This window comes from Styela clava, chromosome 12 (genome assembly GCF_964204865.1).
Source record: "Styela clava chromosome 12, kaStyClav1.hap1.2, whole genome shotgun sequence".
Taxonomy (NCBI): Eukaryota; Metazoa; Chordata; class Ascidiacea; order Stolidobranchia; family Styelidae; genus Styela; species Styela clava.
Genome location: NC_135261.1, coordinates 12034595 through 12058865, shown reverse-complemented (window position 1 = coordinate 12058865; position 24271 = coordinate 12034595). Strand labels below are relative to the sequence as shown.

General features: G+C 35.1%; 2 protein-coding genes and 1 pseudogene across 3 annotated transcripts; all 3 read right to left on the bottom strand.

Moving 5' to 3' along the window:
• Positions 1–2083: 2083 nt before the first annotated feature.
• On the bottom strand, positions 2084–6621 carry LOC120329562 (serine/threonine-protein phosphatase CPPED1-like). The gene is made up of 6 exons (XM_039396217.2): positions 6378–6621; positions 6110–6199; positions 5532–5648; positions 4763–5042; positions 3654–3879; positions 2084–3205 (listed from the first exon to the last, which is right to left on the bottom strand). Exons 1-6 carry the CDS (start codon positions 6421–6423, stop codon positions 3071–3073), a joined length of 894 nt encoding a protein of 297 aa, XP_039252151.2. The 5' UTR covers positions 6424–6621; the 3' UTR covers positions 2084–3070.
• Positions 6622–6767: 146 nt separating this feature from the next.
• LOC120329563 (SAP domain-containing ribonucleoprotein-like) lies at positions 6768–8598 on the bottom strand. The gene has a single exon (XM_039396218.2). It carries the CDS (start codon positions 8536–8538, stop codon positions 7840–7842), a length of 699 nt encoding a protein of 232 aa, XP_039252152.1. The 5' UTR covers positions 8539–8598; the 3' UTR covers positions 6768–7839.
• A 5675-nt stretch (positions 8599–14273) lies between these two features.
• On the bottom strand, positions 14274–20244 carry LOC120330402 (uncharacterized; annotated as a pseudogene). Its single transcript, XR_013479557.1, has 10 exons — positions 20117–20244; positions 18997–19124; positions 17740–17947; positions 17370–17436; positions 17115–17162; positions 16518–16642; positions 16237–16440; positions 15778–15900; positions 15026–15133; positions 14274–14510 (listed from the first exon to the last, which is right to left on the bottom strand). The product of XR_013479557.1 is annotated as an uncharacterized LOC120330402 (transcript).
• Between the last annotated feature and the right edge of the window lie 4027 nt (positions 20245–24271).

Sequence of the window (24271 nt, the reverse complement as noted above, 5' to 3'; positions counted from 1 at the left end):
ATCAGTACGTTGCCAAGGGCTTAAAATCTGACTAATCATGGGGCTTTTGTACTTGGTAAAATTGTTGGCTTTTTTTGTGTCTTGATTTGGCTTTTTTTGATCGATCAGGGATCTGGCAACCCTGATGAGGAGTCACTTGAGCTCATCGGCTTGGTCCTGTCCGCACAAGACAATTCCTCCTCTATTTACCGTTCATAGGCCGTCATTCCCATATAGGCATCATCTTGACGTTCATGGATACAACTATTAAAATGATGTGATTTTAACAAACCTCAATCTCGACATCAGGATTAGGAAAAGGACTATTCCCAGTCGGAATAGTTTGAAAATCAAAATTGTTCTGCAAATAAATACAAATATCTACCGATGGTTTAGTAGTGTACGCTAAAATTGTATTGCGGACCGCCGCTGGCCCGTGGACCGCAGTTTGACCACCCTGAAATAGCATGTTCTCGATACTGTTGTTGCTGTATGCCGTGTATGGCGTACCGGTAGTCTACTTACTGAATTTGAATGCGTGGTTTTGTTTGCCTCGTTACATTGTTAGCGGTTAATTGCTACAGTTTGTTACGCGTAAGCCCTGTACGCCAAAATGGTGCTTAACGCTAACGTAAATTCTTTTCTATTTTTTGAACTGGAACAGATAATTAGACATACAGCGCATGAACTCTCGACAATATGATCAACGAAGCCATCTGGGATGGTTTTAAATGTTGGCCCCTAATCTAAAATCGGTGAAATTTAGAGTTGAAAAAAAATCACAGCTTTGGTCTTTGGAGGCGTCCCACTTTGAGGTCACAAAAATATGGTAACCCTAATTTTAGTAATCGGAATTATAATCTCGACTTACATTATGACAAGACATTTTAATTTTAAATGCTCGCATCGACCATGGATTGAATATTTTGAATGTAACTTATACCAGTAACTTGGAAAACCGGACACACAGGATTGAATAAAGACATACAGACAAGCTAGCTTGTGTATATCTTTTATACATTGGAGCTTCTTTGAAAAGATTTGCGTTGATCATTTGTATCAAGTGATTGAATCTGAGGGACTTCGAGGAAACAGAAATAATCGACTTAGCTGTCGGCACTGAAATGGTCGGTAAATTCATGCGAGAGAAATAATTCATAGGAACAATCGATGCTCAAGACAGCAGGATGGAAGCACCGCAATGTTGGACGTTGCAAAGACTAAAATCATTTACTCCAATTTCTACGAATTCGAACCATTTTTGTAACATTAGAAGCAACGCCCGAAACTAGTTTTCGTGTATTTATGTTTGTTGTTTACTTTTTAGCTTAATTTGTTTACAAAAAAACAGCAGCTAATCAATTAATTGATATTATTGGTATTCGCATTCCGGCACAGGCACCGTCACGTAACTTCTAAATGTTTTTGTATTGTTCACGACTTTCACTCATCAAAATTATTTACATTACAAGTAGGCTTCGCCCGTGAAATTTATTTTCTCGTGATCATGTACTCTGTTCATTAATTTAGTCTGGTGTGATTGTCGTGTTTTCACTTGTGTGGGTGAATGGGCACAGGCGCTGGTTACAGCGTTCGTTATAAACCTTTATATAGGTTTTGCCCATTTTCCCGATCTTAGGATAGGATTTACATATTTATCCCGGGGGAGAGGAAAGCCGATAAGACGGCTTATTCATATGGCGAACCACGGCCTCTCGTCCGGTTACCATTCCAAGTCGGGTATGGGATTAGTTATATTGTTTGTTTTCGGAAGCATGGACTTGGTGGTGGAGGAAGCCGTAACCGACCAGCGGTTACGTGAACCACCCAACGACGGCGAGGAGTCCAGCAATCCTCTCGCACATAACCATCCCTGCATGGGATTCGAACCTGCGAACCCACGCAGAGTAATTAGAGGTGCGGTGGCGAGCGTATTCCTAACGCTTAGCCCGTTGAGCCACACCGCCGCGCCTTTCAGTTTCTTTCTTTGATCTTTCAGTTGCCTTTGTGTGTTTTTTTACTTGTGTTGTAGACGAAAGATCGAAATAAAATTGTATAAGGATAGTATCATGTGAAACAACCAATTGAGTAACACACAATTGAATACTATTCTTCAGTATTTTCCTTTATATACAGATTTGAAAATGAAAATAAAGTACTGTAGTACATACAGAATAGATCAAGTAACTGGGAGGCCAAACACTACAAATATAATTTCGATCCAGTCATACATCATGAACAAATTAGGATATGGAAAGACATTCAACAGTTAGTTTGTAAATCGAAAAAAATGACAAAAACAATGCAATGGAAAGCATTCAATAAATGAGACTGAATTGCACTGAGAGATAATACAGAAAACCTGATTTTACATGAATTCAAATTCAAAGAGGGTACAGAAAAGCAAATTAAAGATAATTAATCTAAGCTCTTTTGATGTGAGCAAAATACCATGAAATAGGTTGAAATTTCATTGGTCAGAAGGCGGGTGGAGCAACAAACAATCACCTGGGGAGAAAACGTTTTTTTAATAGAAACCAATGTATGAGATAGTTATTTGATAAAACTATAAATATTGCAGCAAATGAGATTTGTTTTGATAAAAATGGTATTGATGAAGAAGGTATAAATGAAAACAGGTATATGCATATGCAATACACATTTTACTTTCAAATATCAATATAAGGAACAATTAATTCAGGTCACACAAATTAAGTAGCAATAAACTGCTAATGATTGTAAGTCAAAAAATAAAATGTTGACAACCGACAAAATAGTACATTCAGTACCACAGGTTATGGAGTGAAGAAAACATTTATAAAATAAGAATAGATTGAAAAAATTTCTGATAAAATATGCTTTTTCAAATAGCCAAGTTATTTTGTGGCCTTTAGTGCATGACATTTGTATGCTGACAATGCTAAAAAGTAAAAGCTTATTCAACATCTAACACCAGAAAATATTATATACCGGTACATCTAAAATTCATAATCCATATAAATTTTCAGTAATACAAACACTCAAAATCCATAATTTCTTGTCGTGACATTGAAGTCATTAAACACAAGAGTAACAGTTTATAATACAAAAATCAGTTTGTTAGAGGAATATCTTCAATGGCATAATATTTCTGTTGAATTGATTGTTGTGATACTTTGACAACACTTAATCCTGATTTGTCTTTTCCAAGTTGTGCTCCGATTGCCGAAGTAACAACACACTCAATCTGCAGACACGGTGATAGCAGTTAGGTATTATTGAAAAGTATGAACTTTCTAACATATTCAGTTAACAACTAGTCTTATGCCCTAAAAAAATGGATCAGGAATGCATCTCACAAGACTATTTGATTTGACCCTAGCCAGTGTCTTATGACAATTGTCGGCAGAGCAAAATATGGTGCCAAAACATTTACTACACAAAAGTACTCACTAAGGATGGCCAGAAAATTAGTGTAGATTCTCTTCTATATATTAATTTAACCTCAATAGCCATTATATTAGGTAATGAAGCAAAATTTATTTTCTGCCAGTAATGTTGAAAAACTGTTTTTGGACAGCCATACAATACAGATTTTACCTCATGTTTAGATAGAAGAGACGTTCATGAAAAATTTTTCTGAATGAATCCAATAATACAAAGAAAACTATGAGGCTCCATTCCAATTTATCTACCTGTTTCATTTTTCCATCAATCTCTTTTTTCCAAAATCCTCCTGCGTTTCTGTGATAGTGGCCAGAGAATACAATGCTTACACCTGCATCAGCAAATTTCTCTAATAAAGTTGATCTTAATGGTTGTGGTATGCTGAAGTATTGATTCTTCTCATCAGGATCAGAGATAAATAGTGGAATGTGCATGAAGACGACAGTGTGAGTTATATCTTGGTTAGATTTCGCTCTGGAAACAAAATAATTGTTAATAGAGTATAAAACAGTGGTTCTTGTGGTCCCATGATCCGTGGTGCCCTTTTAAAGACTCTCGTCACTTCTCGGCCCCCTCAAAATACTGTTTTGCTTTTAACATGTTTCAATCAGTTATTATATGTGACGTTTTTATATTAAATGGTTTACAATCAGATGTGAAGAAATAAATAATTTTTCTAGTTCAACACTGCCTACCCAATTTATTACACCCCACAAGAGGTAGTGTAGTGGGTATGGGATTTGAATCATACATATTCGACCTGCTACATCAACATTGTCCATAGGTCAGGTCTATACAAGTTTCCCAACCACTAGACCAGTGGTCGTCAACCACTGGGCCGCGGCCCATTGCCGGTCCGCAGTGAGGTGACACAAAACGGTCTAGGGCTTAATAACACCTCTACAATCTAACCACTAACCCTACGACTAAAAAAACATCACCCAACAGCAAACCAGACAAACACAACACATTAGTTATTGCTAAACGAACATCACGCAATACCCAGATATCGATACAGGCATTGTTACAGGCTGGTGGTAAGAAACGCGTTACGTGTATCACTGTCAACTATATCTCCGAATTGGAAACTGTTAATGACCACTAAACAAATTGAGATCTGACACAGCATCACCTTTTTTGAATATATTGTCAACGTAAATTTTCACACGCGTGTACTATATTACATAAGCTTAGTCCATTTGTATAAAGGTGGTCCGCCAAAGTTTTGATCAGGATGTACCAGTTCGTCACTTAAAACGGTTGCTTACCACTGCACTAGACCACTTCATAATAAAATCTTACATATTAGTATAAAGATTCCAACGTATACACGTAACACAAACCAAACTTCACTTACTCTTGCAATTGCTCATCCAACCATATCATTTGTTCGTTAGCAAGTTGTGGTAATTCGTCAGGTTCATAAAAATATTGACTGTTTAATGCAATATAAAATACACCTCCTGCATAGAAACTATAAAAATCATCGCCATATTGCTCTGTGTACTGTTCAATTGAAGAAGTTGTAGGTTTGTTTCCGATGTCATGATTTCCACTTATCACAAATATTGGAATTTCACACTCGGATAAAATTTTGATCATATCTTTAGTCTGTTCTGAGTTAGTCGGTTCAACACCTGGTTGAAAATATAACAAAAATAAGACAAAAGTTTTTTACTACAAAGAAATATCGGCGCTCCAGAAGCGTGTGTACCCAAATATGGAGGTAACTAATTTTGTTCGCCTACTTTACATAAAGTTGTGTAAAGAGACTGAATCCTATGGGCAGGGGGTATATTCACTTGGCTAACACAGACAGTCCCCGTACCTGAAATGGAACTAAAATGAGGAAAATCAGAATAATTTGTGTCTTTCCCCCAACCTGGTACACACACCATGGAAGTACCGAAATATCAGAGAGAGTACGCTGCTTAATTATTGGAAGCTGATTAAGAACATGCCCAACTGTACTATCTATCATATTACTAATTATCTCAGATAGACGTTTAATTCCTATCTATGTTGAATCCTCATGTAAGAGTGGTTTATGGAGTTACTTCCATTATAAAATGTTTCACATAGTACTAAAAGTGTTATTTATTTAATGCTGGGGATTGTCGGCATACCCGGATATGCGTCGATCAGATCACCACATATGAAGAAAAATTTAGGTCTTGGTGACATTTTATTGATCGCTGATATTGCATCTTTGAGAAGCTTGATCTCTGTATCCCATTTCTTGCCTGAATAAAAACATATTGCGGTGATCACTGGCAAACTAAAAAATAAACCTATTTTTTGAGCAATCAAGGATCATGTGGATTTTGTTTACTAAAAGAACCTAACTGAATGAATTATTCACTGCATTATACCAAGAAGAATATGAATTACGGTAAGTTGTATACTATGGCACATTCAGAAATAAGCATATGGTTCTATCTTCTATGGTACAACAACACTAGCAGAGGCAAGCCTTTTATTTCTTATATCGATTAATTTTTAATTTATCAAAAGAAGAGACATAGAAAGCATTGTATACCCAAATAAATTCGTTGAAGAGGTCACGTCAGAATTCATATTCTAGAATATGCATAGAGACGGGAAAGTAAAACAACTGGCAAATTACATCAGCTAATGTATTGACCCATACAACCTTATCCAAAAAGAAAATTAAGAAAAAAAAAAGAATTATTGAAAACATTACCTCCTCCACCTTTAATGAGATCTATAAATCCAAACTGTGGATCTGATCCATGTATGAACGTATATGATCCACACCATGAATCTTCGCTACCTGGAAAATTGCACATAACAATAGCAAACTGCCAATATACTATAGATTAGCAAAGTTTAAACCTTAAATGTTTTGTATGAATACCAAAAAAGCTTCAATGGTCAAATAGCAATAAAACAATATTCAATCACTTAAAATAGCTTACATATTATTGAAAAAAATGATTGTAAAATCTCACCTTTCGTGTACCCAGGTATCTGACGATTTACAGCCTTTATCAGCATTCTTCATTTGATACAATCAGTTTACTAATTTAGTTTAGTACAGTTTTGCCAGTACAATTTATTACAATATTTGGTGTTAAGTCTTATTGGATAACTAATTTTTTCAATAAGTTAAAGATTCAGACAGAATAAATTACTCATAAGCAAAACATTGAGTGAATTTCAGAATACCACATTTATGGCCCCAGCCCCTACACCACATTTATTTTTTAGTAATGTGCTCATATTTAGTCTAGTCATCTCCTGTGACTTGATACCACTCTCGCTATAATATAGGTTCTCCAATTTTCAGTTTATTTCTCCCATCATAGTTATTATTGAGTAGCCGCTATATTATTATTAAATCTAGACAAAATGGTAACAACAAAGAAATTAATCATGAATTTCAAAGTTTGATGTAAAGTTCGGTGGCGATATTCAATATATCAAGATAAAAACACATTGGATTGAAAATGAAATTCCAAAATAATTTGACCAATATTTTCAAGACTAGTGACGTAACAATCAAGCAGCCAAGTATACAGAATTATTTCCATGGATTGCAAATGATATAATAAACTGTATAATAATCTAAATTTTAGGAATAGGACTGTACAACGCCCAGAAAAAATGCGGATCGAGATTTGAATGCAGATATGTTTGAAGAAAAATGAAAATTCAAGCTGATGTAAAATTAGTTATAATTTACAACAAAGTATTCTTTATTTCAGAATATTTCCATCTAGAGAATTGTCATCTTGATGCCCCAAGTAGGTGATCAAGAATGGACACCAGTTTTTGGATACGTTAGGGAAATAGCTTCATTTTCCATTTACCATATACAAATTTATTATGCTCGAGTCATAATCAGTATTTAAAGAATTTATAGATATAAGAAATGTGATATAGTGCAACAATACCATGTTATAAATCGAATTCTGTTATATAATTTTCAATACTAAGTATAGAATGTAACATCGAGGTTGTAATGTCAAAATAACTGCTAGCGACTACTAGTATAATCACCCTGTTTGTGTGTCATTTAATAAAACAGTAAAATTGGTACCATTAAATATGCCTATTGTAAATTGTACAACTACAATGCAACAGAGGACCATGATGCATACCAATACTTTTTCCAAGGCCAAGGCCAAAGTTACAAAAACCATCACCCAACAGAACAGTTCAAAAGTTGCTATGATTGAGTAGACTAAGCAGCGGTAGTGGACATCAGAGAACTCAAATTCAATTTAAATTCAACTAATATGGTTCTCACTAGTGAGAACAATACAACATTAATAAAACACAGATTGTCTTAAACCAATTTGAACTTGTATGCAGATGAAATTAGGATACCTAGGTGTGTATCACACATACGATCAAAGGGGCCTATCAACAATGCACATGCATGGAATGAGGTAATAAGGTAACTCTGCTTCAAACAGTCAGCCCGAACCTTTCAGCCCTCTTTTTCTTTTTATCAACATCTTCACCTGTTATTGTACCAGATGTTTCAATACCAAACCTAGCTTGTCGTTTCCTCCGTTTTTCATCTTCTTCATTAGTACTTAAGGTACTGGAGACGGCACCCCCAAACCTTTCGGCCCGTTTTTTGAGTTTATCAGGGTCCGCACCAGGTGTAGTACCTATCCCTTTACCTGTTCCGAATCTTTCGGATCGTGCAGCTTTTCTTGCGTCAGCGTTCATGTCAGATACGGTGACACCAAATTTTTGTGCACGAATTTTCAGTTTATCAGCATCAGATAAGCCAGTTGGAGAATGCAAGTCTTTAATATTTTCAGTTAATGAATCCTCTTCTTCCTCTATCTTTTTGTCATTTTCAGTTTCAACGCTCTCAGTGTCATTCGGCACTTTTTCTTTAGTTTGTTCAAGAGGAGCTGATAAAACAGAATCCTCTAGTTTTTGATCATCTATTAATGATTCTTCTTCATCCTCTTTTAATATCTCATCATCCGCAACCTCTGCACCTTCATGTTCCTCCAAGTATTGTTGAAGTCGTTCAATTAGGTCGTGTTTATTGCCTCCAGTCTTCAACCCTCTCAACTGTAATTCCTTCTTTAACTCAGGAATTCTCATTTTACTGAGATCAATCACAACTTCATCTTCTGATGCCATTTTTATTATAGTTTTATTGCTTACGGTAGTTGAAATGATACTGCAAATGAAAGCAATGGTCATTATCCAAAGGTCATTATTCAGATAATACTGCTGTACTGGGTAAATATAAATAACATAACCAGCATTGCTGCAAACAATCAATTGCAAGTGAGTTCCATTTAATGAATTTATGGAAAACAATTTATTAAATGAAAGATGTCGAATCGATATTTTCAGATTTTAGAGCAGGGGTCTCCAACACGCGACCCGCAAAGCATTTTTTGCGGCCCGCGTTGTGAGATTTTTCCAGAAAAAAAAACAAAATAGTATAATGTCAACTATGAGTTTTATCGTGTTATTTAACATCAAGAGTCCGGTACAATAAACTGTTAAAAGTAAAACGAAAATATCAGCCGTTATTCCACTTTACCACGTTCATACTTTATTCTATTGTAATTAATAAATTAGTTAGTTATATACTCTATTGTAATTATTATAGTTAGTTAGTAAATTAGTTATCATTATCCTTGCGACATGGATCTGTGGCTTGAACATCTGGAAATTTTTTCATCTTCATGCACAAACTTTTCCATCTATGTTGCGTGACACAAATAATCACCATTCGAAGTTATATATTTCAGTACTTAGTGGCATAGTGATTGGTCACAGCATTTAATGCAATTAAAACAGATAAATAATTCGATTGATGAAAAAATTATATGCATGTGCCATGAAATCAATCATATCACTGTAATTTATTCCAAATTTGGCATGAATTTATTGACGTAAATATAGTGAAATGAATATGTAAATATTATCTTATAATGATCCTAAGTACAGAAGTACTGCTGTCAACCTGTCCAGAGCTGTGGGCAGTTCATTGGAAAATAACAAGGTCTGACTGTCTGAGAAGGCTAGCTCAGCTTACAGACTTAGCCTAGTTGTTGAACTAGTCTGCAATTTAGATCTAGGGTCGAAATCAAATTCCCTTGTACATCAATAAACATTTTATAATTTCAGAAAATACGGTAGCTTGAATTAATCAGATTGACATTGCAAATTCAAAAATAATAAACTTCAATAAGACTATCTGGGAATGGATTTTCTATATATTATTCCCCACTCACACTGTATTAACTTAGGCAATCTACATCTCAGCATATTGCATAAGATTGTAAAAACAAAAATATCACGGGAATGATGTATTCACCAAACCAGCGACACACTGAGGTAAGTGCTCAATCAGTCGATGCTAAACGACCCACAGACTTTTCAGACCACGAGGTGGCATAAGACGGTTTGAGTTCTGAGTTTGATTTTCATTTGCCTCGGGATTTGATTGCCCTTCTTGGTGACAATGAAGGTTGGAGATTAATATATACTACTGGTATCAGACAGTTGCAGTCAAGCTAGAATAAAGACGCCCCCGAAGCCCAAGATTTAGGTAAAATATGTTTCATGTTTTAAATAGCGCTAGCAATTTGATACGCGTAATATGACGTCCCATTTTCAGTTGCTATGACATTTACTACAGTCATGAGCCTCTTTAATTGCATTTAAATTAAATTCATTACGGGTACCTAAGACACTTGCTCGATTTGCACACGTATCACACCTGTAATAAATAAATTCCCATAATTCAAGTAAAGATTGACTTTTTGTATGACGTCGCTGACACTATTTCTTGCTTTTTACAATTTTATATTGTCACAATCCAATCCAATTTTCATACAGATGTCAGCTTAATTGTATTGTGTCGAATGTAGATTCTGGTGCTGCCATTTAAATAATCTTTTTTATTCTTAAACCCCACATCCCGCCGAAGTGGAAATCGCCATGATAGCAACCGAAAATACAACTTTCAATGGGAAAAGACATTTATGTGGCTCACCAAATGACCTGATGGCTCTACGTCAGCCTATTGCAAACCCATTATTGTGCTAAGGGCATCAAATCAGACAAATCATAGGGCTTTTGTACTTAGTAGAATTGTTAGCTTTTTTCGTCTTGATTTGTCTTTTTCCGATCACTGGGATCTGACAACGCTGTAGTCTCACTGCCCTGTTTTGGCGGTAGTTGTTGGTTATTGTTCGCAAGTCTAGCAGTTTTATGTGTTATATTAGTTAGGTTTACGTCCAGTTGTAGGGATAATTAATTGCCCGTTCTACAGGCTTATGTTATTGGTACATATAACTGCTGTAACTTTTATTGTGGAATTTTAAGTAAGCTAGAAATAGACTATAATCTGATTGATTCCTGAACCGAAATTGACGTTGTTTCTGTATATTTTAAAGCAGTGTTTCCCAACCCGAGTCCGCGGTCTCAAATGAGTCCGCGGAGCGTTTGAATGAGTCCACAACGGGCCAGAAATTCACTGCGGGCCGCAAACGTTTTTGCGAGACCTAACTATCAGCCAAGTTATGATTTATGTTAGAATTTACATAAAACATAAAAAAATAAGTTTATTCATATCACTTAATCCAGTCAATAATTTCTGGTTACTGAGTAGGGCTTGGCATATATATATTCGAATATTCAACTATTAGAATAGCAATTTTCTATTCGAAAATTCGGCAACAGGTGGCGTGACAGGTCACCTGCGCGTCGCCTAACCAAACAATTGCTAATTTTCTACGAAAACACCAGTCGGCACGCGCGTCGATAGATACGTAAGTAGTGTTTCTCGCGAGTGCGAACAACCAGAAATAATTTTTTTTCTGGTAGGTGTCAATGGTGGCAACCCAAATTTTCTAAATTGAAAAGCGGCAATACAAACTACTATAGATAACACGGAGAACACCATAAGTTTTGTTTTATGGTAGTCCGCAACCGATTGAAAACACTTTTTTACATTGCAAATCGCAAAATTTCCGGTGCCACCATAGTATACGTACAAGGGCATTTTCCCTTAGGATACTTTGCTTTACTGCCTCCACATTGGTATGTAGGCTACAGTACTGGAGCGCCGTAAGTTTTGTTTCAGATTTGTCGAATTCACAAGATCGCAAAAATTATGTATCAAAACTAAATATAATCGGGTAACATATTCTCACATTAGTATATTCGCAGATTGCCGTGGAATTTTAATGTATAATGGCCTTTTCTGTCGCACAATATCCAATCCATGACAACTACGAGAATTTAAAATGTCTTTCTATTTTAATTCAATCGTGTTCATGGTAACTCGCGGTTGCGTCCACTTACGAAAAGATGAAAGCATTTTAGGGATAAATTCGTTATTTTAGTTAAAATTCATAGAAAGGTTTCAATTGGATATTTGGGAGTAAGGTATTGAAGAAAGGAATGTGTTGAAAGGTCTGGTATTAGGAGTCGTCTTGATAAGTGTCGTCTCGTCTCTCGATGTTCTAATGTTGTCTTCATCGTTTGCTCTCCGTGTCTGTCCACAACCTTAAACTCATCTACAACGTCAAAACGTGTTTTTATTGGCTAAAATGGTGACGACGTGTTCTTTAATGGCTAAGGCATTACTTCTTTAAAAAATTCGGCCATTTTAACGAACGCTCAATTGCGGCAAATTTCCGATTATGAAATTCGTTAAAATTCCGTTGTATTTGGTTTTATTGCTTCTTCACACAGAGTACGGTTGCAAGAAATGCACCTTGAGTCCGCAAAGGTTTTCGCTAATGAGGAATAAGTCCGCGACCAAAAAGAGGTTGGGAAACGCTGTTTTAAAGTTTAATTTGTTATTGCCTGGCACAAAACGTTTTGGTAAGATTGTAATTTGGTATTCTACATCACTGGTTCTGTTGATATTTGCCTCAGTAGTGATGTCTGGATGTGTTGGTTCGATATTAATTTGTGATCAACATTATTATTGTCTGAATAATAATTACTTTGATTAACAATTTAAGCTTGCAAGAGCTCCAATACATTATTGTTTTACATGATCTGTATTCGAATATTTTTATTTAAAATCAGAAAATCGCTTCGCTATCTTCGCATCGCTATACTACACTTCATTAACTTCACACTACACCTTGTGAAAACCTCATCCAAATATCGCGAACTGTTTGTCTAGATTTTATTGCAATATATCAAATTATTTTGTACAACATTATTGATATTTGTGGCATTGGAAGACACACTGAGAGTTGCGCGTTTTCGAATAGTTTTCCACGAATCAAAGATCAGCCAGATATTTCAGTCACCCCCTTATGCGACACCTGGATTTGCCAGGATACATAAAAAAAAGTTACCCTATGATCACAGTGTAAACAAAATGGTCAAGAGCCTCTATGACCCACAAAAGTCCTACACAATTAAATGTTTAAGTTGTTCAATGTACTGTATTACTATAAAAATCAGCATTATTCCATTCTATTTAACATTGTGTTGTGAAAATGAAATATCTTTCTCTCGTGCTACGAGGCCGCACTTTTCCCGCTGTTGACCAACTAAAAAATATCAACGTTGGCTCGCTGGTGCAATTTTCCCTCCATGCTCGTCAATTTCTGTTTTGACTTAGTCTTCCGCCCCCTCTTATTTCGGCTCCGACCCTATTGTTTTCTTTTTTTCTCCCTTGTTTTTGGCTCAAATTTTTTTTTTGACTTCCTCTCTCACTTGTTTTGGCTGCGACCCTATTTTTTTTCGTTTGTCTCTTGTTTTTGGCTGCGGCCTTGTACTTTTGTAGTCATTTTTATCGTTTCACTTTTTCCTTTCGGCAAGGCGGCTCATGGTGCTACTCGTCAGGAATACGCTCGCCATCGCACCTCTGATTAGTCTGCGTGGGTTTGCAGATTCGAATCCCATGCAGGGATGGTTATGTGCGAGAGGATTGCTCGACTTCTCGCCGACGTAGGGTGGTTCACGTAACCGACCAGCCACCATCAAGTCCATGCTCCCGAAAACAAATAACTAACTAGTCCCGTACCCGACATGAAATGATACCCGAGCGAGAGGCCGTGGTTCACCTCAGTTCTTCAGACTTCTTTCTAGCGGTTTTGCCTGACTGCATCTCTCTATAACTCCGTCTACGCTGCGGGATGATTTTCTGCGTTCCACAGAATGTGTATCCCTGTTCGAAAGGCACATTATGAAGCGGATCTGGCCCAATACGAATGGCGTTCAGCAATTATTTAATTGTACAATACAATTATTCATTATCTCAATGTTATAAAACTAACAATGATACAAGTTGTTTCTTGTCAGACGGCACTTACTTTTCGCAAAATTATTGGCTTGCGTTGGCTTGAATTTGAACACGGGCAGGCGAGGATACCTCTACTTTCTACGTGGAACTGAAACAGCCGAACATGTGGACGGTCTGAAAGAATGTACGACAACGCGAGTTGATCAATATTTCGATACGACGAAAAGCCATAAAATGTAATGGAACACTTTAGTAATGAAATCTGTGAGCCAACCCGATGTAAAATCTCTGTCAGCTGTAATGAGCATCAGAAGTATCACAAGAAAAGTAATCAAATCTGTTTGTTCGGACTGATATTTTCCCAAAAAGTACATTGAAAATGGGTGTAGCATTGATTCCAAAGTGAATAAATTCAATTTTGGTTATATTGTGCTTGGGGCAATTTTTATCATTTCTTCAAGGCTCTTCACATATAAATATATACTTTTAAGAATATCAGCTTAAAGAATATAAACTGCCTGTCTGAGGAAGTATGATTTTGGTCAGACGAAACGTTACAGAAATATATTTGAGTTAGTGTGCAGCAGGACTCTTGAATTGCATAAACATGTATGTGCCCATGAAATTGAATTTTTATTCCACAAATTTAAACTACTGCCAACTTTTCTACGATTAAATAATTTATACTATGGCAATGAATTAAAATGCTAACATACGTTAAAATTTAATTGTAATTTCTAGTATAATTGTCGAAAGTATGAATCAACGTCATCTAAAAAGTGCTACGATTTCCAATTTTAAGTGACTCTACTACTTTTCCAAGTTTACTTGCTAACACCATGTATTTGCTTTTTAAATCATCCATGTCAAGGTAGTATCCCTGAAAATAGAATATAAAACTGAGACAAGGCATTCAAAAAACAAACATTAGGTTTGAATCTTCGTCACAATTTCAAAAGCATAACTGTACGTTCAACCCTAATTTATTAGCTTGTCTGAGACTGGATTTCATCAAAGGTTGAAAGTGATTAAATCTAAAATGTTTTAAAAAGTCCACCGATGTTGGGTAACCAAATTTTCCGAGATGTTATTAATTTTTATGCTTGTTGCAATGTTTAAGAAAGTATATGTCTGTTTATACCTGAGAAGTTTACATATATTTATAAAAAAAAGTGTGCATTTGTTGTAGGCGATTGAGTATTCCACATCGATCAAACTAATGAAAAATTATTTAACAAAAACTGATCAGCTAATGACAAAAATGACGACGGTGCTGTTTGATACCCTCTACAAACCATGTACCTAACAAAGCTAATTTTTTTTAAAAAAAAGTTCAGAAAAAGTTGTATTACGTGTAACGATATTCCACTATTTTATTGCTGTTGACGTACTTACATGAAGATTTCTGTCTCCATCTTCTACTGAGGTGAAAGCCTCACGTGCGTGCGCCATTCGACGGTTGTTCATGACCAGCATATCTCCTTTCTGCATTCGAAAGATAAACTAGAAAATAAAAATTTTCCATTTATCTTGGTCGTTTTTATGATAATAGCTACAAAAAAAGCAACTTTTTCTTTTCTTAACAACAACAAGAAGAATTTATCAAAACGATTCATCTATAATATATATTTATAATGTGGCATAAGGTATAGCCAACATGAATATATATATAATTGAATTTTTTTTTTAAAAAGTTTAAAATTATAAAATTTATGCACACACAACTTCGCGTTCGCGTTCAAGAAAAGTCTGTTGTAGTTGAAATGAATATATAGTTCCCCAGCGCTTGAAATTTCAAGATGAAAAATCGGTTTTAAATTCATGTTTGTGAAAATTTTTAATTTTTTTTGTTAATTCTGTATTACCCGAAGGTGCTGAAAAAACGATTACTTATTTAATTTCTTTCTTCAGTTTTAAAAACCCTACGAAGCTTGATATTTTGATTTGAATGTTCAGAAAAGGGATTTCAATGTAAATTGTCAATCATTAAGGTTCTTAATGTTATTTGTATTGTAATTGCTTATTATCGTTCGACCTTGACGTTTTAAAATTGTCTCAATCTCCTCAGACCTCCTAGCTAGATAGTAATCTTGAACTATTTTGAAAAAATATTTGGTGTATCCCCCGCATAGATTTGTGTATTTTACCTGATTCTCCGCATTGTGAACGATTTTCATAAAAGCTTTATGTGCTCGATAATAGGCATCGACATCACATTCTTTTATTTGCAGAGTTGTCTCAAAAGATGGATGCCAATTTACAGCAACTATCTGAATAAAAACTTAAATTTGTACGAAAGGGTACGAAGCACTCAGAAGCAGCCACTTACTGATGCCACAATCAAATCTTACGTTGGGCGAGATAAATCATAGTCTTTTGATATATATTTTACACAACTATCAAGCCAAGTTCTTATAAAAGGAAGGCATATGCCTATTTTGTAAATCAGCAATTATACTAAGCTAGTTGTATATAAATGTGCAGTGGTCGTGTATTAGAGATATTACGTTACTGTGCTTATCAAATAATGTTGGAATAATTCCCCACTATGTGTATGAGCATCACAGAGGCAGATGTATCCTTGGAAAATGAGTACATAATGTTACCTCGTCAAAGTAATCTAGTTCAATATGTCTTTTTGTATTCTTGAACCAAAGTGGTACTTTTCGATTCATATCGATTGTGTCATTTCCACCTGGAACTCGACATAAGGTTTCAAAATGGCTCCTGGCTCGGTTTTTCTAAGAATTTCGGCACATCCGAATAAATCAACTATTTTGCTTTCACCTCCAATAACTTCTTTGTCAAATCTATAAAATTACATTAATTTTTTAACATGTATACAATAAGACGACGTGGTTAATGATGTATGTACTATGTAGCCTACCTGAGTGCATGAAGAACTTGGACGCCAGGAGCAGATTCATACCACATCAAATCTTGGTGGCAGGGAAGTGCAACAGATGTATAAGCTATATTACAGGGCTTCACCACGCTACGAACGTCAAAGGTCTAATGTAAATATAAAAATATATACGGTATTAGAATATTTCTTATTGTAACATTGAGCCTCGAAATGCTAATTCAAACCGATAATAAATTCCACAAACATACAGACTCGGTTCATCGTACAAATAATATTTAACCCCCTAGAAGACTCTCAAAATTCGGTACGTTCAAGTTTTCTAATCCCAATTTTTTTTTCTATCTCCATATATTACTTGAATTTTACCTCGTTTGAACAGGTTTTTAGCACAACCGCCATGTTTCGGGCTAATATTTGAATTCTCTCCTACATGAATGGGTTGACCAGTCTACTTTTGTGACTAGATTTTTAAATTTGAATTTTCATGGTAAAAAAGGTTATTGTTATTTCCTAAAATGCTGTGCCAATTTATATTGATCGCTGTTTTGTTATCTAATTGGAATCCATCACGTGAGTCTAATTCAAGTAGAGCATGTATATAAAAAAAAATGATCATACCTCCCCATAGGGTGTCGACCTTATATGACTAAAAGTCTTGCCGAATTCCTGAAAAGGTAATTTCAGATGATAAATTTTGCGAGGTGAAGCACAATAATATATATATATATATACTAAGTGATTTTTAGTAGTAAATCCTGTAATGGAAGGTAATGCTAAGGGCAAACGTGGCAAATATTCAGAATTTCACAAAGATATATCGAGATATAGATGCTTACTTTAAAATATTCAATCGTTTTGAAAAACTCACCAAACCCTTTTTTTACTTATTGGAACATTTCGAACTACACAATATCCATACTTCATGAATTTTTCCAGAAAGCTGAGCAATAATCAGAGAATTTAGTGTCATATTCTAGAAGCGTTGGAGAAACCTTCTCCTTTACAGATTAATGATAATAGTAAAAAAAATTATCGTGAGGACTAATTCATGGACATGCCTTCATATGCATGCCTCCAGCACGGGCTTCCAACAGTTTTACTATAGTTTAGCCGATATTACCGTGGTCATATTAGCTAGTGTTTATATATATATATATATATAGTACCATTGAACTCTTGTTTTTTATAGCAACAGAAAAGTTTTTTGGAGCAGACATGATAATGTTGAATTTGGTATATATACCTGAATAATCCTTCTTCTGTTAACGTACTATCATAGTCAGCGTATGGAACTGAGCTTGTAGAAGGGTGAGGCATGACGACCCTACGTTTTGATAAATCATTTTTGATACAAGCATCACAATTGCAATTCGATAATAAATATCCAAGAGATATTTTAGTCACGTGATTGGGGTACACATCCTTCGTAATTTTGCAATGCAGTTCTTCATCTGCGATATAAAATATAGACTGAATATTTTACAAATCTCGGCCTGGGGAAAGTGATTTACTGACCTCGTATAAATCTTGTTTTTACATTTTTCTCATTATTGACTCTACTTAATCAATAGGTTTACGGAATTTTCTATTCAGTAATTTATGTGTGGTTACTGGTTTACTCGAAGACACAAACGATCATTAAATGCAATGCAACGTTACGATTATTTGACTACATTTTAGTTGAGTGATGAACTTGAGAAAAAAAATTTGGCGTTATGAAATTCAAGAATATTTTACATTTATCAGTGTCTGATATATATATATTGTTTTGTACGCAGATTCGGTTTAATAATACTATGATCCATCTTACAGCGGAAATCAATATTCATCAAGTTTATCAGGTATTGAGCTACCGAATCGGAATTTGATTTGTTGTAAACGCGCTTTCCCCACCATGGCTATTTCAAATCAAACAATCAAATCGTTTTTATTAAACACCCATGCCAACGGGCACAATAAAATGAAAGCAAAATTGAAAATATATACATATTCATGCCTTTGCCCAGAATGGACAGTATAACCGCAAAATGACCATTCGGCCTATTTGTGAGCGGCTACCTTGCAATAGCTGTATTACATAAAATTTATGAATCAAAGTTACCACAACACAAGTAAACGCTTTTATGCGAAAACAGCATAGCCTCGAGGTGGCCCTACAAGGCAATAAGTTGCCATGCTTTTTTTCAGAATTATGGATACCTCTCTATATTATTTTGATGCAATGCTGTTCTAGCTAGATGTTTTCGAACAAGAATTCAGAAAGAAAGTTGAACATTGTTTAATGTACTTATAATAGATTTAACTGTGGATCAATAGAGAAGTACTCATACTGATATATGACTGAAATATCCCGTGAAATACTTTCTTTATCAATTAATTTCTTCGTCTCAGTGTTCTGTAATTTTCACTATCATTGAGGTCCTAATTATTCTCCAATAATTAGTAGAATGATTCAGTCCGACAATGAAGAATGTAGGTTTAATTAAAAAATGATATTAACCTGATACTATTGCACTTTCTATTATAATATTGTCTTCAAAATCTGCCCTGTCTAACGGATACATTCCTGAGAATTCCGGTCTGCATTTGTCACACATACAATTGAATCGAAGCCATTTGCTGCTGCATCTGGATAGATAGTAAAAAGCGTTGATAAGTATGCAGTTTTCTAAATGTTTTAAGATAGTGTTTTACGTTTTATGTTGCTATGAATCACTTTGTGAATATACGGTTCTTTTATTTTTCTAAAGCAATAGAGGCCTCCTGTTAAAACGAGGGCTTCTTTTCAAATTATTTTTTTGTTTCTTCTGTATTTTTTTTATTGAAAAACCCATTTTATTACGGTGAAACTATGCGCCAAATTGACTTCTTAACAGTTTCACACACTGTGGGAAGAATAATCTCAAATAGGTATGAAAAAAAATTATGCCTCGATTTCCACTCTCACCGCGTTCTTTTATCGCCAAGTTAGCACCTACATCAAAGTCATAAAAACCATGTTTTAAAACAAATATTTTTGAACAAATCTCCTCTATGCATGTTCCATAAACTCCAGTTTAAAATAGCAATAATAAGAAAATTTTCAGAAAGAATAAATTTATATAGATGGCATAGCGGTGGTGTTTACATGGATGGAAAAACCGCAAAGCAGTAAATTAGATAGCGATGGCAGACCGCCGACCCATCGATCTTCCGCAAAAAAATATTAATCAATCAAATAATTAATAACTCGCTATTATGCGACACATTCATTCAAAATTAATAGGCTTCTGGTCCGAGATATGATGATTGTACATGCTATTAGGAGAAGATTCAACCTCGCTTTCGTGATATATCGAGTAACATACGAAAGTGTCTAACAGGCAGACAAAAACTTATCAACATACTTACCGATCAAGATCGATAAGTAAATATTGTAGCCCAATATAGGGTATAGGGTAATACTTGGTAAGTTGAATATTTTAGTTAATGATTTGCTGCTGTGGTGCACCATACTTGGAACAACCAATTAGTGCAATTTTGTGACGAGTGAATGTAGGTATCTGTCGAAATTTGGCCTCTAACATATATATATATTCATCATTTCAACATAGGTGACATCACATTTATTTTGTACTTACCTTCGTTTGTGTACATTTCCCCAATGAATAGTCAAACTAAGGCCATCCTCAGCAACGTCAATACCTTTTATGAGTATTTCTGGCATTGCAAAAACACCAAATCTTATCAAGCAATGCTCAAACTCTGTAAACTTGATAAAAAATTCGAAGAAATATCAATTACGGAAAAAAAACATATATATATAAACGTATCAAAGGTTTTTGACTCTCACCCAAGTATCTAACATGTAACTTTTTAAAGTGGTTTTATAGGCAATGAATACTGCTATAAACTATACGCAGTAGTTCAAAGTTCGTATAATAACTTGTAGATCTGGATTCAAAATCCTATCAGCCAGTGACCGTATCTTTAAATGTCTCGGTCACTATTGAATTGTTTCATTAATATCGGTGTTGTGATTGTGAACTAAATATAACTTTCTTTACCGGACAAAAATATTTAGAATATAATTCACCTTGGCTACAACTTATAATATTGCATACTTGTGTGTGGCCTACCCTAAAGGTATTGAAACAAACAATGACTTTCAGACTGAAGCCATCTCATTTACCTATTTCTTTAGCGTATGTCGTATTTAAACATGATAGCTTGCACATCAGCAAACACATTCACGATTGGTATATAATAATATATAGTGGTAAATCAGTGAAATCGCAATGAAACTCCGTCAAATATGAACGAATAACCAATGAACTTCGTCTTTAAATGATGAATACAGATGGATACGCGATAGCTTTAAACAAATATTTGAAAAGTTTTTTTGCGGTTAATGATAGCTTGCGAACATCGAACTTTGTACCGCGTTTAGTCCAATAGGTTTCACGAGACAGCATGTGACATGATGAATATTATATGAAGGTGGACGTTTCACGGTATAGTCCGTTTATTTTAGGTTTTCTTGTTCTGTGAAGGTGTTTTGTCAAACGGTAGCCTATCTATGAATATTCTTTCTTATTTGACAATCCGCGTGGCATCTTACTTGCAGCGTACTTACATACGAAATATAATGAAACAGGCATTACAAACCCACTTTTCTCAGAATTACTGAAAAATCAGCCATTGGGCTGGATTCCAGATATGTCATCAGGATCCGTAAAAAATATTTTAACATGCAATTGTACTGCCGGCATGTGTTTTGCCTTTGGTGGTATACGAGCCAAGTAACCGGCTTATTATGGTAACTTTTATATCCTTAACAAATATCGGAGTCATTTAAATTGTGCTTGTTTTTAAATTGGTTCTTGTTTTACTACTTTGTATTTGATTTTCAAGTCACCCATGGCAACGCAGTGCCACTGTAACGCCAAAAATATAAACATCTCAATTTTAGGGCTCAGCTATAGGCTACTTAACATGCTCTCCGTAGACGGCAACCAATCGGTCGTATCGCTTGGAGTTTCGTCTATTGATACTCATTGTGTGTATTGATAATCACGCAAAGTTTGCACAACGTGAGCATGGTAATAAGGATACAGCCACGAGTAACAATTCGGGCCAAATCCTTTAACTTAACTGAATAGTGCTTCAACATACAAAATACCCCAGGTTAGGTTTACTAGGATAGGAGGACAGGATTTACATATTTATTCCCGGGGAGAGGAAATCCGATAAAACGATTTAATCATATGCTGAACCATGGCCTCTTGTCCAGTTACCAGTCCATGTCGGGTATATGGGATTAGTTAGCCAGTTATTTGATGTCAGATGCACGGACTTGATGGTAGAGGAAGCCGTAACCGACCAGCAGTTACGTGACCACCCTATAGCAGCGAGGATTACAGCAATCCTCTAGCACAAAATTTACCCTAAATGAATTTGAACGTGCTAACATACGCAAGGTAATCAATCGGAGGTGCGTGTAAAAATATGAGATTAACTGCCTAATTGTATTTAGTTTTGATACGTATTTTTGCGATCTTGCGAACTCGTTATCGCTGTTATAAAAATCTCAAGATCAGATATAATTAAAATCGAGTGCAATTTAATTAAGTACAATGAAACTACATATAAAGTTTACCAAAAATGCATATTCATCGCCTCGAATCGCCTTGCTTTATTAATTTAATTGTATCCAATTTCTTCTGCAGTTGCACAGACAAAATAAAAATCACGTATTTTTGCCCTTTTGCGAATTCGACAAAACTGAGCTGTACTTGCAACACTGACTCCGTTCAATCGCAATGCTGCCACTCATTATTTTTAAGATAAAATCGTTAGAAAATCCGTATATCTGTTATAAAATCTCACGGAGTGAAATTTATTTTGGTACAATAAAAGCGTACAAAGAGAAGCGTTTTTAATCTGTCGCAGGCTACGTACAACAAAACTTATATTGTTTACAGTTTTATTTTTAGTATTTCATATTGCCGTATTTCAATCAATCTTTATTTATCTTTAGCATCTCGCCGCCGATGTGTGTATAATAACTCTCAATGGAATCACAATTCTGTAGGATCACAAAAATAAAGTAATTATCATCGTTATCGTGGCACAAATTTGTGATTTAGGGACAATAAACACCAACGTAAAAACGTTTACGTCCTGAATAACGCGTCACGCAAGAACTGACCCTGCTAGAAATGGTTCTCTACCAGTATCTTTAGTCGTCTATACATACAGTTATGAAATCACGACTTGTTTCCTAACCATGAGATGCCGAGCTGGAGTAAATAAATGCAAATAATTTTGAAGTGCATAATATCTTGAGTAGAAGAGTTGCAAGGTTCACGACAATGCGCTTTTGTTTTCGAAAATAAACCTTGAGGTAAACCAAATCACAAGGTCATCAAAGTAAGTTGTTATTGAATAATCAATGCTCGTATGTGTACTTTCTAAGGCAGGCTGTAAACAAATTAACTGAATGGTGTCTATTAGCTTTCAATTACTTTTATTCAATAATTACATTTTCGAGGATTTGAGGTATGATATTATCTTCTTTTTCACTCCTGAGGGACTAATTTACTCCAGAATATATACTGAACACGCTATTTTATTTTTTCCATGGAAACAGTGATCTAATGATAATATATATATGTAATTGCATATAATATAATACACCATACTAATGGTGTTAGTGTCCTCACGCATAGGTGATTTTTCAGGATTTTAGCGCTATGATTAATGAAAGTTGTTATATCTAAATTAGAAATATATTGTAATTTTCAAATTAAAAAAATCTTTAAAATAAATATTGATTTATGGATTTGAGAAAAATTGCTTTTATCGAGATGATATATTTCCGTTTTGCCATTAACAGTATTTTTATATGTTCTTATTCAAGTAGGACTATGGGTTGAATAAATGCATCTGTCTACGTCAAAAATGGACTGCTGATTTGACTTGCGGGCCACATTGGTTGGCTTGCGGGCCACGCGACATTTATCAGCACATTTGCGTTTTATTTTAAATGTGTGCATGGGTTTACTTATTCTTAAATTTTGTGAATCCTCTTCTAACTATCTCCAAACCCCTGATCTGTGGTTTTCCAACTAAAGTCAATATGGCATATCTTCCATGTGCCTTTCTTTATTTTGAATGTTACGCAACGTAATATAAAATTTTAAAAGCTATTGAACCGTGAATGTCGTATCAACTAATATAAAACTATGGAGCAGAACAAACGTTATATCAAAAGAGTGAAATTGAATACAGTATATCTGAATTTTTTCAGTGCGGGGTTTTAACTACCTCCAAACAGTATAATCGAGAAGTCGGAAAAACTAGATCCCGCACGACAAAAGAAAATGAATTCTATTGCGTCTCCAAATTGTCAGAGGTGTTACAAATGATTGTAGATAAGAAACCTTTTTCACTTATGGTTGATTGGAAACTACCGTTAGTCACTGTGGTAAAGCTGTATGAATCTAACAGTATTGCATCCGATACTTATCGAATTATATTTCTATATTTGTTTTATTATTTGTTAGAGGCTTTCGCGAGACGCTTATAAATTCTTCGCGCGTCGCAGTTCGTCCGACCCTGTTATAAGTTAATACTGACCAAAAATGCAACTGCCAAATGACAAAATAGGCCCAATCAATATGGCGGACATTCTGTATCTGTTTACAAGTTTAGCACAATCAGATAAACATGAGATGTGTGATGGCCACGGGTCGTTGTCGAATTTTTACGTCACAATCATAACAACTTACCAC

Coding starts and splice junctions, on each gene's coding strand:
- LOC120329562 (XM_039396217.2), bottom strand. CDS start 6,423: ATGCTGATAAAGGCTGTAAATCGTCAGATACCTGGGTACACGAAAG. Junction 6,200..6,377: donor GATACCTGGGTACACGAAAG/GTGAGATTTTAC, acceptor GCAATTTTCCAG/GTAGCGAAGATTCATGGTGT. Junction 3,206..3,653: donor TTGATGGAAAAATGAAACAG/GTAGATAAATTG, acceptor CCGTGTCTGCAG/ATTGAGTGTGTTGTTACTTC.
- LOC120329563 (XM_039396218.2), bottom strand. CDS start 8,538: ATGGCATCAGAAGATGAAGTTGTGATTGATCTCAGTAAAATGAGAATT.